The 20,828-nt window shown below is 26.0% G+C and overlaps 1 protein-coding gene across 1 annotated transcript; it reads right to left on the minus strand.

The window, feature by feature from the left end:
• Positions 1–5,475: 5,475 nt before the first annotated feature.
• On the minus strand, positions 5,476–19,163 carry LOC145847479 (mitochondrial glutathione transporter SLC25A40-like; the record flags this gene model as incomplete). The annotated part of the gene is made up of 8 exons (XM_082953624.1): positions 19,064–19,163; positions 17,516–17,652; positions 14,650–14,717; positions 14,267–14,394; positions 14,070–14,144; positions 9,889–10,068; positions 8,487–8,559; positions 5,476–5,571 (listed from the first exon to the last, which is right to left on the minus strand). Coding segments are annotated over exons 1-8 (857 nt in total), but the record flags the coding sequence as incomplete, so codon positions are not given.
• Positions 19,164–20,828: the final 1,665 nt, after the last annotated feature.

The following is a 20,828-nucleotide window of genomic DNA, read 5'->3' on the forward strand; positions in this document are numbered from 1 at the left end:
TGAACAACGTGTCTTATTCAAAAACAATGCAGATAGTAGTATTTAAACGTTTAGTTAGTTGCTTTCATGAACAAGCTATGCAGTTCAATACGCTATAATTGAACATAAGTATAAATTTTACGACTAAAGTTTTAAACTTATTTTTTTATTGATGTACCGAAAATTGTTATTCTATTTCTAGTTTTTATTTAGTATACAGTGTGTTTAATGACTTAATTAAAATTAAGGCCATTGGTAGTATATTTTTTTTTCACAAAAACTTTGACACAAAGTATGAAAGAAAACTTTTCTTTATTAATTATTCAGAAATTTGAAAAAGTAGTATATCAAGTTATCTTTTCTCAGGTATACTAAACTACACTATTAGATGTCTTGTAAAAGTCACTCAAGACTAGGTCTGGCACCTTCACATTTTTTGATGAGCTCGCGACGAAATGTCAGGCTGAAAAAAAAATGCTTTCAAAGAGGCGAAATTCTCGCACCGGTAACTAACCGTCACGACGTAAAAAAAATCAAGAAACTCTTTGAATCGAACGACAGCATAGAGGGATGTAGAATAAGTTCTGGTGGTAGTTACTGGCTTGGTTTGGACATAAGTTTTACTGGAAACAATCAACATAAAGTTTTCACAAATGGCATGAAGTGGAAAGAAAAGAAACACAGCAAAATATATCTAAATTACATTAAAAATCACACTGACTGTGGAGTTGCCTTGTTTTTTCCTATTTTGCAAAATAACCAGTTTTTTTAAGTTACGAAAGTGAACATTGTGACTGGGTATCGAATCATTTTTATGCTTGCTTCAAACCAGCAAAAAATGCGATTTCTGAGTCCGTGGTTCGAGAAAGAGACGTTTGGAAAATAAAAGCAGAGTTTTGCTTTATGGTACCGCTCCGGCCTTCTTGCTTGCATTAGGCGCTTTTGTTGGCGTTTTTTACCAGAAAAGAAAAGAGGAAGGCGGAATTGAATGAGCTGAGAAAAAAGTTGTTTGCTTTTGACCAAGAAAAATGTTGCTCTGCAAGTTGCATTTCAACCGGCGATAAATAGTAAAATGTACAAAAGTTCTAAAATTCCTACAGTATTATAGCACAAAAAACATTTGTGGTAGATTTTAAAAACATATTTTTGTTTTGTTGGTGTTTAATTTGTAAAAAAAAATGACTCAAAAACTAATATCTGTGTTGGATTATGTTCATAGTTTACTATAATAACAGTGTACATAATGGCATAAATAAATTAGATCTTATTAAAATTTTGTGTTATATAGGAAAACTTAAAGTTTTCCATCAGTTTTGAGTGAATATGATTTTTTGAATTTCAGAACGACCAATTTAAATAATAAATTTTGGATTTAAAAAAAAAGTAGTTTCTTTTTATCATATAATATAACTATTAAAGTGAACAACCGTATAACATAATAAATTAAACTCGAATAATATGTTATTATAGACAGATTTATAGGGTTAATATACAAAAATATGAACAAAAAACTAACTGTATTAAACAGTGAAACAATAAGATTAAAAGGCTGTTTAATTATTTTCGTACAATATAAGTAAAATAAACTAAATCAAATACTAAAGATTATTATAATCCGATGGGAGAGTAATTACTATTTTTGTCACATTGATTAAAATACTTGTATTTTACAATAATGCCAGAAATTAAGTAACTATGAATCTTTTACTAGCCTATTATGTTTATACAGCTACAATATGCATTAGGTTTGTTGTACATTAGGTAGTTGTTTATGTAAAAATTTTTGAATTTTTATATGAAACTTATATTTATGTTTATAATGTAGGATTAAAAATGCTTTAATTTGCTACTTCTAATGATTTGGAACTATCAAATTGATCCAGCTTGCTTAGTTAAAGTTTGTTTATTTATTTTAGTACAAACAAAACCTAAAACGTGTTAGGTAAACATTAAAGACAGAAACATAAAAAGTTAAATTGCTGGCAATTAAGAAACACATATGTGTGTACTTTACACTAAATTATAACAAACCAATTAACAATAAATGTTGATAACAATCCTTATTCATAATCTAATGTTTAATAAAATATTTTGTTATAAACAACGTAAAAGAAAAAAATATCTTAACTCGGTCATTTTCAAACTTAACATTTCATGTAAATTTCTGTATTTCTGCTAATTTTAACAAAGTTATGAGTTCATTCAATTTTTCCTAAAGTGTTACTCTATTAAATTTTACTAGTTTACTTTTGCTTTATAACATACCCTACAAATATAAAAATTAAGGAGCTTTAAGCAAATACATTCACTAGGTTGTTTTAAGTAGTGTTCAACTGTTTTAAAAATATGTTCAAGTTAAATGGTTTAAAAAGTTTACAAAAACTTTAAAAAGTAATTAAAATACTTTTAAGTTTGGCCGTATATAACATTGTACTTTAAATTGGTACAAAAGTGACAAAATAGAATAAAACTATCATTTACTAGATATTTTATAGTAATTAGATATTAACATCAAAATTATATAAATTACATTAAACATATCAATAACTATTTCAAATCACTACTTACTTTTTTGTAAACAATAAATCCTTTTTAAATATCAAAATTCTTTTTAAGTGATCAAGCGAAATTTTGAATTTAATTAATAATGTAAGTAATATTTTTAGTAAAAAAATAAATTTCAAAAAATAACAGTTATATGTATTAGTAAATGAAAATCACTTCTTAACATACCATAAATTTAAGCAACTTGAAGTATAACTTAGCAGTCGCCTTATTCGCTGGTTCAAAGCAAGCATAAAAAATTGTCATTCTCCAGATCCAGACACATTAACAACTTTTTGAAACTAAATGAAGCTGTTTTTGAGAAAAATAGGGAAAAAAATAAGGCAACTACACAGTCGGGCTATTTTTTATTGTATAATAAATGAAACAAATTTTGCTGTATTTTTTATCTTTCCACTGAAAGCCATTGGTGAAAACTTTATGTTATTTGTTTTCAGTGAAAGTTATATCCAAGCCAAGAAAGTAACCAGAAAAGGAATTAGTAATAAATTCACGGCCTTAATGACTTTTTGGAACTCATTTAATAGTGCATATTAGTACACCTAAGATAAAATAGTTATTTTTTGTACTTTTTTGACTTCGTGACAGTTAGTTACCGGTGCGAGAATTTTACCCCTTTGCCAACATTTTTTCTCAGCCTGACATTTCGTCGCGGGCTCATCAGAGGTACCAGATCTAGCCTTAAGTGACGTTTTACAAGAAGTTTAAGAGTGTAGTTTAGTTTGACTAAGAAGATCTAATTTTTATTCTACTTTTTAAATTTCTGAAAAATTTACAAGGAAAAACTTTCTTTCATACGTTGTGTCAAACTGTTTTGGTGTAAAAAACTTGCATACTTTTTTATTGGTTTAATTTAGATCAAAATATAAAGCTAACAATGTTATAAATTAAACCTAAAACTATTTAAACATATTTATACTATTACTACAAGAAATAACTTTGAAAATCAATCTTAAAATGTATGATAGGATGAATGGTTTGTAGGTAGCCTACTTTTCAAGTTTAGAATCGGACAGCTTTTGATAATTTCAAAATAAAAAAGTTGGTCAAAAAACCATCGAAAATAACTGTCTCAACTCTTTACATAAAAACACTTGGCAATTGGTTTTTGTTTATTAGAAAAAAACACTTCAAACTCTTATTGAAATAGAATACTCTTTGATTAAGAATTGAAAATGTTTTTTATAAACGAATAGATCTCTTCCTTCGTGTTTTTGTGTACAGAATATAGACTAGACAGTTATTTTCAATGATTTTTCAAACAATTTTTACTTTAAAAGTATATAATAGTATTTAACTATAAAATATTGAACTAAATATACTATACATAAAAGCAACAACTTAAAATTAAATATTGTTATCTTCATTGTAACATTGTAATAAAAGGTATTCCATAGGTTAATTAACAAATACTATATAGAAAATTTATCACTAACTTTTTTTCTGGTCAAGTTGAAATCCATTTAAGCTGTAAACAACTTTAAACAAAATTTCTGACAGACTTCTTTAGAATTTAGACAGGAACATGAGTCAAACGTCATAATAGTATTTTTTATCAACTGATTTATCAAAATTGTTTCAAGAGAAATTTATTTTATTAAAAAGCAGCACCAAGTTGTAATTTTCAGTTGTCTTTTACATTATGCTTAGTGTTTTAGTCAAACCCAACAAAATAAGAGTTTAACTATTTTAAAAACCCTACTGAATAAGTTTTAAGAATGACTATGATTATTAACAATCCACATTTAAAGATACATTTTATCTAGTTACCAATTAAAAACTCATTTTTTGAATTTTTTTCAGAGAAATCTTACTATTTCTACATGATTCAACATGTAAAATGTACATGTTGAAATGTTCTATTTCCTCTGTTAAACACCAAATGTAGTGTTGTCACAATACTACACTTAATAATGCTAAGTTAGTAAAATAACTTAAACAGTACTTTCACTGTACGTAGTTGTGTACGGTGATCATGAAAAGAAGTAAATTGTTTTAATAGAAAATATTTTTAAACAATTTATATATAAACGGCAACCAACGATATGACCGTCAACTTTATTCAAACATATTTCAAACTTTCTGTTTTGCTCTACACTTTGATGCACGAGCTACCAGCGGCCACGCTTAGTATTTTTGTTACGGCATGCGAGAAACTAACAAGCATTAAAAACCCCTTAATTTTTTATTCAAAAGAATAATAAGATAAAAATACTAGAACAACAACAAACTGTTTGTAAAAAGAAGTTAGTTTTTAAAATTGTACTTTTTTTTGTAAAATAAAGTTTTTTATTTTTGTTCAGGGACACATTAGCTCCAATGCTCTACCTCACGCGACACCTCTGCGAGCTATTATAAAGTATTTGTTTTTAAATTGAAGTCGTGGTGTTAAATAAAAAAATTTATTAAATTTTTTATAATATAGCAATTCTTTCAAAAGTAAAAATGAAAAGTTTTTTATAACTGTGGTATTAAAGTGGGTTCTAAAAAAAATAAATTTACCTTTAATAGTTAATTTGTTTTTTAACTTTTAATTTGTTTGTGTCTGGTAATACAAAAATCTGTACTTAATCAATGTTTTATAATTCAAGTTGTTGTGAAGTTTAATTTTATCAAATCTAACCAACTTCAAATTTAAATCAAAATGTTGGTATATTTAATCACATAACCTATATAAATATAATGAAGTATTTTCTCTTCACACGAGGGAGCATTATAGAATGATAAAATTGTTTAAAAGTAGGAGAGTAAAAAAAAATGTACCTATTGTGAAAATTTTTATCATGAATCATTTTTACTATAAGAAAGTATAAAAACTCAATACTACTTATTTTGTTTGATATTTGACTGTTTTCGAGTTTTGATAAATTTTCATCTAACATATTTAACAACTAGTTTTTACCATTCTGCAAATATCATATGTTTACAGACCGATTGAATCCATAGTCGAACCCTCCACTGAGACCCAAGAGGCTATTGCCATCTTGGGCCAGTGCAACAACAGCCGCACATTCAGTGCTGTTAAGCCTTCACAAAAAAGTTTGCTAAAAACTTTTGCGTGTATTATAGTATATAGTTGAGTAGCTTTGATGATTTCTCTTTTATAAGTAAGAATAATGTTTGAATTAATTGAAACATTACCAAAAGTTGAGTTTTGGCAAAATCTTGAATGATTTTTAATAAAAATTTTTTTGTAAAAGCGGATATGAGACAAAGTTTGAGTTTTAATTAACGTAGAAATTTAATACAACCAAAACTTGTCTAAGATAACGATGGCGATTCTTCATTGTATTCGCAATTATAACAAAATCGATATAAAATATACACAATTTGATTTACGATAAATGCTGACTAAGATATTATTAAATCACAGATATTTCGTTAGACTAAAACTAACATTAGTTTTATCTACAGATAGTTTTACAAACTGTTTAGCTGTGTTTTTTTTAATTATAACCATAGTGTAGAGCTTTTTTACTAATGCACAGAAGGTCAAAGTTAAATTTTTGTTATAACGGTAAAAATTCAGAGTTCATTTAGAATTTTTTTTAACTTTTGCAGTAATGTCAACATACAACTTTTTTGGGATTATGTAGTTATTTTAAAACAACTACTTCTTTTTTCAGCTAGGTTTGTTATATCAAGTGAAATCATGAAAGATCTTACAATTTTATAAGTTATCAAAGAAATTCTGTTTTCAGAAATATATTTTACGAGTATTAAAAAGTTAACTACTAAAAAAATTGTTGTCCAGTTTTTATATGTAAAAAAAGTTAAGTTTCATTACTTCATTAAAGTACCTAAAACTTTAAGTTCAATAACAGAAAAAAAAGTTGTTTTTATCTCAATAAAAAGTTTGTAACAAAGTCTTCTTCAAAACAAGGTAGCACTAGAGTCTTCTCAACTAAATAAAGTGCTTTATATTTAAGATTTAAAAATTATTTTTCAATTTATGTAGACTATACTTAATACTATGCAGAAAACATATTATTTAACGTTATGCTGTTTAAAAAACAAAAAATTTATGGAATTTCGAAACTTACCGGAACGCCAATCTATTGGTAATTTAACCACAGTGAAATAGTTCTCAAAAATAAATTTTAAGAATACTTTTACGGGGATTTTTATTTTTAATTGTACTCTTACAAAATATCTAACTTGTTACAGCTTTTAAGTAATTGTTTTATTAGCATTAAAATATTTTTGCTAAAATTAATAACTCAGTTCATATCACTCTACTAGCCGCCTAATGCCAATTCAAACGGTAGTTTAATATAATATCTTTGAATTATCTTTTGAAAACTAATTTTTGTAAGTAAATGTTTCTCAACAAAGATTTTATTTAACATGTATTATAATTGTCTGCAAATGATAAATAATAACAGCAAGTCAACAGCTAGATATTTTAATAGACAAATTAAAAAAGCTACATTTAAAAAAAGTTATATAACAATATTTATCTAAAAATGTCATAAACATCAAAACTTATTTAGAAAATTGATACTAAAACAAAACAAATTAAAAATAAAACTATTTATGCGTAAGTTTCAAAACTATAAACATATTTATTTCTATATAAACACATTGTTATTCATAAATACTTACCAATAAAAATACAGCTAAATACAAGTTTTTTTTTCAACTAGTCACTTGTAACTAATATTCATAACCTAAACTATTTTTGTGTCTCCGATCTTCAGACATACGGTTGTCGGTGACTTTTCAAAAATAAAGCTCTGTTTTTTAGCCTGAACATTTGCAGCATAAAAAGTTGCTATTCACTCCTGTTGCCTTCTGTAAGCTTGCTGCAATGCACAATTAAATTTATAAATATGTATAAAGTATTCCTTTTATATGTTCTAAATAACTAATTATTGCTTTTTCATAAACAACAGAAATAAAATCGCTTCAGTAGATAAAAAAACTTTAGATGAAATGAAAAGTTTCTTTTGATAGATTAAAGTTAAACATTTTTTCACAATAGTTTTGTCAAATTACACATAAAACAGAATTTAAATAAAGACTTAATTTAAACTAAATTGCTTTAAACAAAAAATAAAAACATTGTAAAGCTACTATGTAACTCAACTTGCAAAGTTAAAAATCAACTCGGCAATTTTTAAAAAACTAATTTCAAAAAGTAAAAATAAGTATATTTATGTAATCTGGAAGATTATTTTATATTATCATTAATGTTTATTGAACGACAAAAAAAGCGCTCAAAGTATTTAGTCTAAAGACCCGGTGCATGAAAAAAACTTTCGATTATCGAGTCGCGCACCACTTTGATACCTTTTAATGTCTTGTCCAGTTATCCATTAATTACTTAATAAATAACAAGAAAAAATTTTAGATTCAATGTACACTAAAACAGTTTTAGTATTTAATGCTTACAGTACCAATAGAAAAAAAATAATTACTTTTACTCAAAAAACTGCTATTTGATCAAAAAATATCAACACTTTATTATTTAGTTTTTGAAAGTTTAAGAACTTAATATAGGAAACTGATTAACTGTGACATGCTGAACTAAGATAATTTTATCGTACATTAAAACATATAAATTAGGGTAATAAAAATAAATTATTACACCAAAAGACTATACTAACCTAGTCAAGTACCCCTAATTGCAGCTTTAAAGCAATATCAAATAGTTATGTCAAAGATGATTATATTTTTAAGTAAAGCCCCTTTATAACTTGACTTTTTCTAAATATGACGGTTTTTAGAACTTAATTGCTTGTTTTTGATAAGTCGACTAGACGAATGATAGTCCTAGTATAAAAAACCATAATGTTTATGACTGGTGTATATTTTGTATTCATATGTATATATAATAAGACGCAAATGACTATTTATGACAGTTTTTTTATCTAAACTAGACTTTCCGGTAAAAATCTACTCGTTAGAACTAATTTTTTATTAACTTAACAACCACGAACCTTTTACCAAGTTCATAAGAAGTTATCATGATTGTAGATACGATTGCTGCTCGCAAAACTCTTGGTGTAAATCCTGTTAAACGAAAAATTGTGTGAAAATTAATACGTAAAACTATTAAGTAAAACTTATTTTAAGTTTTAACTTCAAGTTTATATTTATGTAGAACTTTACAGAAACTTTCAAGATTTCACAATTTGTATCTTTTACTATGTAAAAGAAAAACAAAACAAATTAACTTATGAAAATTTTGTTTAAGGAATAAGTTCAGAGCATGACATAACATTTACTATAATTGGTACATTAAAATTGTTTTGCAAAATCATTAGCTAATTGAAAAATTAAAAGATCGAGAATTAGCTATTGAAACAAAAAAAAACATTATTTATTTACTAAACTAATAACCATTTCAAATATCTTTAATAATTTAACACAATTAAATTTTTAAACAAAAATTCTTTAGACTTTTATGTAATAAGTTTGCTTTTTTACTTCCAATACAAGTTCAAAAGTCAAAATTCTAATAGCCGATTAAAGTTTTACGTTGCTAATTGCCAACAGTATGGACACAGAACATAGCTTACCGACGAAAAATCCTTTTACACCTTGACTTTGTAGAGTTTTCTTTGTTATTGAGCTCAAAGATGTATATTGAGCAGAATCTAAGTAGTATCACTATTTATTTATTTTGTGCTACTTTGCTACTTTAAAATAAACACACAATCATACAGTCAAGTGCTTTGCTTGATTAATATAATATAAGTTTTTTGCTGAAAGTTTTGTTTTGTCTACTTAAACTGACTTCTTTCACAAAAAACATAAAACTAAAAATAAGTTTGTAGGCTTTTTAAAATAAATTCGTCATAAGTTAATTGCAAAAAAAATACAGCTAAGCATTTTATAGTTAGTAATTAAAAAACTAGCAACAACTCATAAGCTATATTAACACAATCATTACCATTAAAATGTATGTTGTATTTTCAATGAGACTATGCTTTATGGCAAAGATGGGCCATGTACAGTTCGCCAGGTGAAATTTGTTACCCGCAATATTTTTTTTTTCTTGAGTACAACTTGGAAAAATAAACCAAGTTGACTTCCACATAAAGCTATTTTTAAATTTACTCTTATTTTGAGTGTTTTTTAAAACTAGTGCTTTTGAAACATTTTTTCAAATTCAATTTTGTTTTTAATTATATTTCTCAAACTTTACAATACAATACTTTTTAAACTACGCGGCTCGCCTAAACAATTTTTTCCACAAACCAGGCCTGATGAAACTATTTTAAGAAAACTGACCTGCCGATAAGAAAAGTTGACTATCCCTACTGAAGAAGGTTTAGTGTACTTAATTAGCTCTTTGCATCTACCTAAAGTTTTCATTTAATTTGAAAACCAACAAACCTCCGAACAGCGGGCTAGTTGTACCGAGCATTACCTGCCTCTTTGTTTTGACGACGTCGAAAGGATGAGTGATGAAGGTTGAAAAAGCGCCGGCCACGATTCCAGACAAAAACGATTTGACGAACAGTGACTCCGTCGACATTTCCTTTGCAATTTTCTCATACAAAAACCAGTACGTAACTGAAAATAAAAGCTTAGAATATGTACAGCAGTTTTTCTTTTTTAAGTTGTACTTTGATACAGCAAAAATTCGTGCTCGACAGGAAAAGCTCACATAGAAGGTTATGGAAAACCGCATTCAGAATACGATTTTTTTTGCATAAAAGTTTCTCAACAGAAGTATTACTTTATATTTATTTATAAAATACTTTTATGTTTAAACTAGGAATTCTACTAAGTATTTTTTTTTATGTTTTGGAAATAGTATCAAGAAAAACGTTGAAAACTTCACTAATGATTTACGAAAACTTCAAAAATTTTATTTCATTTTCATATAAGTTGCAAAAACAATAAACTAGTTTCAAGGTTATTAACACTAGTTTTACAAAAATAAAAGCATAAGTCTTACATTTTTGTTTTAAAAAATAAAATTTACAACTGGTAAACTTCAAACGCAGACTTTAAACATTATTACCTTCCAATTTTCTTCAATATTGGAAATAGTCAAAAACTCGAACGTTTTATGTATACCTTGTTATATATAAAATATAAAAGAAAACATCGCTCAAATAACATAGTTTTTCCATGTAGGCATTCTCTAAATTAACTTAGAAAAATAAAAAAGAACAAAAAGCATTGCGATTCAAGCAAGCATCATTTATTTGTTTTGTATGAAAATAGCCTGAAGTTTAATACTAACAGCAGTTAATGACTAAAACATTTGCTGTTATGATAACAAACTTTTGCAACAGCACTTAACAACATTCAAAAAATTTAAGTTATTTAATAAAAATTAGCTAACCAAATCTCCGTACAACATAAAACTTCTCTTATTTCTATAGCACAGTGCTTATTCACTTATCCGAGCTTTACTTATCCTGAAGCTCTCTTATCCAGACAGTTTCAGTCGAGAAGAAAATTCAAAAATTCTTCAATTTTGAAAACAAACATTTTTGAGTAACACTAATATATTATAATATTTTAGTGATTTTATAAATTCTCCAACTTAGTTCATTATTACGACGTAAGGATACTACTAAAGCTTACCTTCAAGTTTCGTTTAAAACTAGTTTAGTAACCTTTATATGTAAAGTAAGTCAGTTTTTTTTTTAAACAATGTTATTTAATATACGATTTAAAGTTATTTATTTAAGCTTTCTAATTTCGTTGATAGTTGATTAAATCTTAAGTTTTTAAGAAAATACATGTATAACAGTTTTAGAAATGGACAAGACATCAAAAAAACGAGTTGCACTAATCATTGAAAATAAACTAGAAGTTTGTATAACGGTAAAGAATAATAACCACAGTTTTTTTATAATGGAGCAGTTTAGCATAGGCTGGTTGCATTTTTCGGCATTTTGAAAATTAATAAAAAGTTTAAAATTTTTAAAGCAGTATAAAAGGAGCTGAGCTTTTATCATTTGTTAAGCATTGCATAATATACAGCATTATATTATTTTATTAAAAAAATTACTTTTGTACTTATCTCGAAAAATTCTTATCCGGATATGTTTACAGAAAAATCTTAATCACATGTCCGGATAAGTGAATAAGCAATGTAATACAATACAAGACAATTTCTGGTGTTAAAATTTACTGAATTACTAATTTTTCAATAGACATGTAAAATATTTGTAAAACACCGTAATTATGACAACTAGTTTAATATAAAAGATGTAAAACATATGTAGTATTTAAAAAATCAATTTTAATACTTTTAAACTAACATTGAAAAAATCAGTTAGTTTTTACTAGGCTCACTCTAATAACAATTTCACAAAATTATGAACAAACTATTGTATAGTAAATTGTATAGTGTATAAGTTTAAGATAAAATCTCCATAATTATATATAATATTTAGGACAGAATAAATTTGAATTTTCAATCATTTAACTAACTTTTGTCTGTAAAGACATAAAACTTATTAAATTCAAAATAACACAGTTTTGTTCTTGATAGTTTTTCTAATAGACTAGATAAAAACAAACTTAACAGTGTTTAAAAATAATAAATCAATTTTCAGCTTAACTAGATTAAAAAAGTTAGGCAGTAACTTTTTTTATTTTTCACATAATTTTTTATGAAATATACTTAATCTATAAAAATTAGTCTTTTACTTTTAAATTATAAAACTTACTCGAAAATGGGACACTTATAAATAAAGAAGGAGCTAAACCAGTATACAATGATCTAAGTCCTTCATTTTTCACAGAGGTTCGTACAGTTTTCAAAAGTTCTGTAAAAAATATAAATAAAACATAAGTATGCTACAAATTACAATCTGTTCGAAGTGTAAGAAATAAAGTTTTAAGTCAGTCTTACTGTTTCAAAAAAATCACTTACCTTTTTGTTACTTTGTGTCTATATAATATTCAATTAGAAGTTTATGCTAAAAGTAAATAAATATAGCATTTGAAAACTATCCAATATAAGTAAGTTTAAACTATTTTTTTTGTGTAACAGGGTTGCTACAGATCAAGTTGAGAAAAAATTCCCGACTTTTTTCTGACTTTTCTAAATCAAGCTCTTTATCTTAGGGAACGAGTAACTTTTGCACGAGCGTTATTTTTGCACAATAGACACTTTTGACGGCGACTCTTTTGCACGAGCGTCACTTTAGCATAAAGGTAAATTTTTACACGGTGTCAGTTTGACAAGGAGGGTAATTTTTGCTCAGGAGTAAAAAAAAAAAGTTGTAAAAAAATACATATATATAAAAAAGTTAAATAAAAAAAGTTATCGACCAAGGGTAATGGTTAGTGGTAACAGTGACAGTAAAAATAAAAAATAAAAAAGGACAAACAAAAGGAAAAAGTAGAAAAAATAAAATGAAAAATACTTATAAAAAAACAAAAAAGAGAAAAAATACTTACCGACCGAGGGTAAGGGTTAGGTGTAACAGTGGAAAAAAAATATATATGTAACAGTGGAAAAAAATTATTAATAAAAAAAAGTAGAAAAATATAAAAAAATGGAGAAAATAAATTATAAAACAAAAATAAAAATTTTAACGACCGTGGGTAAGGGTTAGGGTGTTCAAACCTTTTGTAAAATACATAATCAAACACTTAAAACTATAAAAAGCTTTCGATCTTATTTTTATACAGGTTAAAACAACATTTTTTTTTTCTAAATTCAATCATCTTATTTCCATTACTTCATTTGAACCATCTATGTATAATTAATGTATTTGCAATAAACAGCTCTATATGCAAAATACTTGTATTTTCTAACTTATAAACATAACTTGTTTTAAAAAAGAAATAATATTTTAGCATTTCCTAACATAAATGTATCTAAATGAACGAAAAGACGTATTAGTAACTTTTACAATTCAAACATTAAAACAATAACGAGCTTTTACAACTAAAACCTTAAAACAATAACAAAATTTTACCTTTGAAACTTAAAAAAAATAAATAATTTAATCAATCACAGTTTTTTTTTACTATATGTACTAAAATTTATTTTCTCCGTTTGTTTATTAGCACTTCTTCAGCTAACGAAGATATGGTTTTCTTTTACTGGTCTGCGTCCTGCTTAATTTTCTTGGTAGTACAAACCATTTGCCTCGTTTTACTTTAATCGTTCTCATCTGCTGCTCCTACACTTGTCGAAGAGAACCTTTTCTCTAAATCTAGCTAAAGCTTGTGGGCTTCTTTTCTTTTTTTATGTATTTTATTAATATTTACCAGCTGAAGGCATTGAAAGTTAAGTAATTTTGTAAATTTTTATGAACGTTTTGCATCTTAGTCTGATTTTAAAAGATTAAAACTAATTTAAATTATCATTTGAAGGCTTTGGAAAATAAACAATGTTGTAAATTTGAACTAAGAAAATCAGACGTTTTTTCAAATTTTGTCAAATTTTATGACTTTTCCTGACTTTTGTCTTTTTTTTTTAGTTTATCCTGACTTTTCTGAATATTTTGACTTTCATGACCTTGTGGCAACCCTGGTATAAAGTTTTTTTTTACTTTAAATCAGTTTAAATTAGACTAGAATATTAACAAAAGTACCTTCAAATGTCATCCTTCTAGACTGCATTTTTGTTCTCATAAGATCAAGTGGACTCACTACTACCACTGCAATCGCTGAAAGTTTATAAAATTTTTAGTTTAATTGCAAAATAATTTATTGTAGCTCCAAATTGTATAATACCACATTAACTCTAATTTTAAATACTCTTTACGAAGAAAAATAAAGAATAAAAAACCTTTACTGATTCCACCGGCAAGCCCATAAACTAAATTTATAGTACTACTGTTGTACTTTTGTGCCGCCTTACGCCTTAGCAAATCACTAGTTGGGTAGTAAATAAGCTTTTTTGGAGCTGACATTGCTCTGTTAACATATGATAATACTCAGTTAAGTTCACAGCAACTTTTTTGCACAGGGTTAGTTAAACGTTATTTTTACAAAATAACAAACATTGTATCATAATTTTAATTAATGTTTTGTTTCTTCCAAAACAAAACAAATAGAATTTGATTTAAATTTTTAGCTTTAACTTTTCAAAACAAAAACAGTTAACTACACATATATAAAAATTTGGAAAACCTAGAATGAAATTTATAAAAGAAATAGATGATGACTAACAAAGCAAAAGAAAAGCCGCTCCACAAAGATTTCAGACCTTCCTGCCTGATTAGTCTCCAAAATAATCTCTAAAAAAAAGTTTGAGTATTTTGTGCAACAAAAGTTCAAAGATAAATTAGAAATATTCAAAGAAATAAAATATTAAAGTTATGATAAGAAATAAAGTTTTTTTTAAAGGTCTATAGTACAAACTACAGCCTTAATATTGTTTAAAAGTGATTAAATCACCAAGTAGCGCTGTATTTTATCACATGAAGTTAAATAGAAAATATTATCTGTAATTTTTAAATTAGTTCTCTAATAAATATAAACTTGTATAAATCACTTTTTCACTTAAATGGTTTTAGTTAGAAGAAAAATAGTTTAAAAAACAACAACACACTTCTTTTATTTCGAAGTTACAAACTTTACTTAAGTTGGTATATTATTATCGAATTAATAGACATAATAATAAGTTAAGCTGAACATTACATTTAATAAAAATAATCTATACAAATTGTATACTTTACAAAAAATATTAAGTTAAAGAAAAATATTCGTTTAAATATATTTGCAAAACTAGCCACTAGTACACACTTTAAAGCAGCTAGTTTGTTTAATATGTTACCTTAGACAAAGCTCGCTTTTTTATCTGTTGTATGCGTTGTTTTTTATGTTTGTACAATGATCCTTATGAACCTTCATTTACAAAGCTTTGTTTTTTAATTTTAAATCTATGGTCATAAGGTTTAATTTTACTTTGCTCACAGACGGATCCAGCAAAAGCTCAGTGTAAAACAGGCAAATAGCTAAGTTTCTGCAAATTAGCAGCAACATTTAGTTTTATGCAATAAAGACAGTTTTTTGTTTTATTTCTATAGTTTACATATTTTCTGGTTTATTAGCTTAAGAGTGCATAAATTTTTTGTTTAGCACTGCTAGCAGCAATTTTTCAAATATGGAATGTTTAATGTAATCTTTAGTACTTTTGGTGTGCCTATTATTAGCAAAAAGATTTATTTAAAAGTTTTAGGCAGAAAGTGTTTTAGGACAACATATATTAACCTAATATTATAAAATACTATTCTATCTGTGCCAACACAATAAATATTTTAGTGAGTTTGAAAAACTATTTTTTAAGATCAGATGATGAATACTTATTAAGAAAAAAGATGCTCAAAACAAAGCATAAAAACTTTTGAGAAAGATATTTCATCACTTTTCAAAATCCGCAATTCCTAAAACAAAAACACGATACGTAGTTACAAAGAAAGCTCCATTATAAAAGCTGCAGGAAACTAAATCTATTTCAATAACAATCCCAATAAATTGAAATACGGTAGCAGTTTTCAGATCGGAAAAGCTTTAGATAATTTGTTTGTTCTCTAAAATTCCTGACCTTGGTACAGTTAGAAAATACATAATTTAGTGAAATTAGACAATAACAAAAACTTTTATTCAGAAAGCATAGTTTCAAAGTTTGATTCATCCACGCATAATTATTATAGAATTCATAAACGACGTTGTTTACAATTTTTTGCTTTACAAAGCTCGAACAAGTTAATAGAGGCCTTAAAAAAATAACTGAGTGTGTAGAATGGTTCTTTGTCTCAACCCATGGCTCAAAGCTCATATGAATACAGCCGAACACATTTTAGTTTATTATCATTAGCAAACAAAGCAGCCTTTATAAAAACATGAAACGTCAGCAACACTTAAAAAACACTGCGTGAACACTTAAAAGACTTTTATAAATTTAATGTTGATTTTTTTAATAATTTCACATTTCAGTTAATCACACAAGAACTGGGTCCTACCAGCAACAAAATTACTTGAGCCGTATATTATTAGTCTCATACGAAAAAGTGGATAAGGATATTGGTTTCGAAATTGACAGCTTCTGGTAAAGCTACTTGAAGTAATGAAAAAATATATATATTAGAAGGAATGGTCGTGCAGTGAAAAAATAAATATACAAATCATTTTGTTATAGTAAGGTTCATTACTAAGAGTCTTAAAAATTATCAATGTGATTGAAAAATGAGATACTTTTACCAATAGTTTTCAGATGTTTTGCTATTGTAAAGATTTTAATGTAAACCGAAGTATTCTTATTTTATTTAGCTAGATTAATTTTTTGATAATATATTTTAATATGAAACTTACTAACAACAACAATTTTTTAGTTTTGGCAATTTTTAGCTACTTTTTTATATTATTTAAACAGTTAAAGAACATTAAAAAGTTAAAAAAACATTTTTTTTTCTATTTCTATGATCTAAGAATAACATTTAAAACAGCATTAAAACGCAGGGGTCAGCAAACTGCGGCCTGCGGACCAAATGCAGCCCGTAAAGCCTTAATTTGAGGCCCGAGAAGTTTTTTTTTTATAAGAAAAAAAAACATTTAAAACAGCAAAAAGAAAAGTTTTTGTATTGAAGCATAAAACTAGGCTCTTATTTTGTTTCTTTGCCAATGCTCTATAGTTGCTTGTTTTGTCATATTTGAACTTCAGAATAATCTATACTGACTACATATATAATAGATTAAAACGGCGCAAGAAAACTTTTAACAGCACAATCCGGCCTCCGAGCAACTTTGTTTAAGAAAATTGGCCTGCAACTTATAATTGCTACGGACTGCTACTTTAAAAAAACTGTGTATTTATTTATATAGTTTTCAAATAATGGTGATATTTATAACTTACTTACTTGTTTGAATTAAATCTATTATCAATATAAAAGCATGCAAAAAAAAGTACTTCTAGAACTGTTTACTGATAATGAAATCCAAAATTGTTGTCAAGAACCAATGCCTACTACTAAATTTACTACCAAAGTTCAAAAACTATCGCTGAATTTTAGCTACAAGTTTCAAGATCACTCACCTCATTTGGCTTTATGACAAAACTTTTAAAACGATGTTGTTTAGGTTTGAGGTAGCAGTGTTGCTCATAAAGCTGCGTGCGTATGGGTGATCCGTTGGTTGTTTGAAGTCGCGTCTTGATAACGTCGAACGGCGTTGCTGTTCAAAAAAATGTTTGTTTGATCGTTTGTCGTATTTGAAAAAAAGTGTTTTACTGTATAGTCATCATTTATTATTGTTTACAAAATTATGATTTGATATTTATTGTGCTTATAAATACGTTTGTTTTTTTAGACTTTGATATTAAAGTTGCATGACTATTCAAAAACTGACGTTTCAAGTTCTTTAAAATATGTTTTAACGGGCCATAGCTAAAAAATTGTAAAATTTATTTTAATTAAAAATGCCTCTTTCAAGTTTAATTGGTACTTACTAACCGTTTTTTTGCAAATTTATTAATATTTTTGGAGATATGAATATTTTCTCTTTTTAAATATAAAAGTTATTAATAACTTTAAAAAAAAACTCTTTTTTAATTTTTTATTAGTTTGTTTTACAATCATGGTCTAAATATTTAAACTAACATATGCATTTATTAAAGTTTTCCAAATATATGTGTTACTTTTTTAGATGTGGGCTTTAAAACATTTTTAAAGATTTTGAATTGTCTTATTTAAAAAATTCATATAACCGGTTTTAATGCTAAAAACTGGTTTAATTTCCTTAAAACACTTTTTGCGCTAGTCATTTTTAAAGAGTGTGTACTGTACATTGTTAACCTAACTTTGCGTGCAACATGTTAATGTGTGCAAATTAAAGTAATAATTTTCCATCAGTCTTGTTTAACTTTTCAAAGTACTTTTTCTAGTTATTAAAAAAAATACCACACGTTATTTAACTGAAAAGACATGTCGTTTTACACATAACAAATTAAAGTTTAAAAACTTGCACTATTTTATATAACAAGGTGTAAAACTTTGGGATGGACTACTTGTTCACAGACAAATCACTTAAATTACTTGAAATTACTGCCTGCATCACGACGACGCACGAAAGTTTCTTTAAAATTTTAGGGTTAAAAATACTTATGTTACAAATAGACAAAACAAACACACGAAAAAAAAAAGTAGTATTCTCAAACCAAAATAAAACATAGAATAAAACATTTCTGGTTGTAAAAACATGGTAAAAAGTTTTATAAATTTTTGTTACTTAGTATATTTTTTTATTTAAACTCTTTTATCTAATAAAAAGGTTTTATCAAAATAATAATTTTATAAAGAAATTTTCTCATAATCATTTAAAAATACATAAACAAATAATGCTAAACTAAATGTTTAAACTTAAATAGAGATTAAAACAAGTTAGTGTTGAAATGATCTAGCGACTTTTTTAACTATTAAAACTTTTCTTTTCAAAGTATGTTTAAAGTGATTTTTATAAATTAATCAAATATAAAGAAGCTAGATGAGAAATGTTGTTTTAGTAGATTTTAGTGCATATGATATATAAAATGACAAAAAATCTGATCAGGTTGTTATCGACTTTATAAAACTATAGTATTAACCACCTAGCGCAGAAGTAACCAAAGACCCAGTGCAAGCTGAAAATATTGTTCTAAAACGATTCAACTCATCTGGTTCACCGTTATTCATTTCGGAAGAACTCATGGTAGCGAAAGAAAAGTAAATACAAAACAGTTAATATTCTATTTAAAAAGAGCAACAATTATAGAGATAAATTTTATATGAAATAAACTAATTTAAGTTTATTTAATAAACTAATATTACAGATTTATTAAATTGTACCTAGATAGTGTTAAATGTGAAAAGTTAAATGTGTACACTTTATCTCTAAAATAGTTGTTGTACAGCTGTTCATTAAAATTATATTATCTTAGAAGTAGTAACAATAATAAAACATTATCATGTACAGATCTCCTTATGAACATAGAAAAAATAATCACTTGTTGGAAAGCAAAATTCAGTCAGAATTATTAAACCTAAAAACTTTTGTTCAGCTTTTATAAAAGTTAAAGTTAGAAAATATTCAGCAATTAAGAAAACAATTATCGTTTTAATTCAAGGGTAGGCAAACTGCAGTCAGCTTCAGCTAAAACTACAACTTTTAGAAAAAACAAAACTTTCATTTAGGACCTCAATTTAATTTAATAGTAAATAGTAGAAGTTTTATTATTAGTTACTTTATCAAATTTGTGGCTTAAAACCATGTTTTTCATCAGTTACCTATAGAGTTTTAAATGAAGGCGGACTAAGACTGAGATTTCTTAATAGTTCAGCCTGCAAGTAACTTTTAATAAGAATTAGGTTCGTTACATATAAAAAACTGCCAGCCTTTGGTTTAAATTGCCTACATTTTTTATAGGTAGGAGTTTGTTTAAAAAATTACTATATTAGTTATATAAGTAATACAAGATTAGTAATATAAGTTTAAAAACTGCAGGTTTTTTCAAAAAATAAAAAAATTTAATGAAAATTTTATACTAATAATTTAATTACTAGATTCCTAGGATGACAGGTTTTAAGATTACCATAATAGTTTAAACCAGTAAGAAAAAAATAGAATTAAAGCCCAAAGCAAAATCTTAACTTTATATTTTATGCTAATTTCTGTATAAAAGCTAAATTTTTTAAGTTTTTTTTTCAGTTTTCTTATCATTTACTTTTCAATGAAACAAAACTTTTCATACTCAATATTTATTTTTGATAAAAAAAGCTTGTTTTTAAGATTTAAGTTTTTTGGTTATAATTTTAGCAGCTTTTTAGATGTTGATAGTTTTTTATAGTTTTCTTAAGCATTGTCTGCAAAAATAAACTGTTATCCTTTAATTTTACTATACCAAGCTTTGTTTTATTTTTTTATACATTAATTTGTCTCTAACTTGTATAATTATTTTTATTTTTTTTTACTTTGAATGCAATTTTCAGAGATATTCTTTGTAGCTGATGATTACTTAGATTGTGACCCAGTTTCTAGACAACATCTTGCAGAAATTTTGCAAACAGTTTTGTTTTAAAAGTTTCATTTTAATACATTTAAATACATACAACTTATTATTACAGTATTGCCTTGAACTGCTTAAAATTTCAAAAAAAAACTACAAAAAAACTTCCATATACCTAGCAATTTGATAAATTAGTTTGAAGATAGATTGCTATCAAGCTTTTATACTTGTTAATAAAAAGATTATTATTATTTTAAACTGATGTAAAAAAAATGTTTGAGGAACAGCATATCAGGCTTAATAGTTAAAATCTTCGATTTAAAAGTAAACTGTAGCCAAGAAGTTCTCAAATATTTTAAATAAAAAAACA

This window comes from Thalia democratica, unplaced genomic scaffold (assembly GCF_965202585.1).
Source record: "Thalia democratica unplaced genomic scaffold, ktThaDemo2.hap1.1 HAP1_SCAFFOLD_960, whole genome shotgun sequence".
NCBI classification, from domain to species: Eukaryota; Metazoa; Chordata; class Thaliacea; order Salpida; family Salpidae; genus Thalia; species Thalia democratica.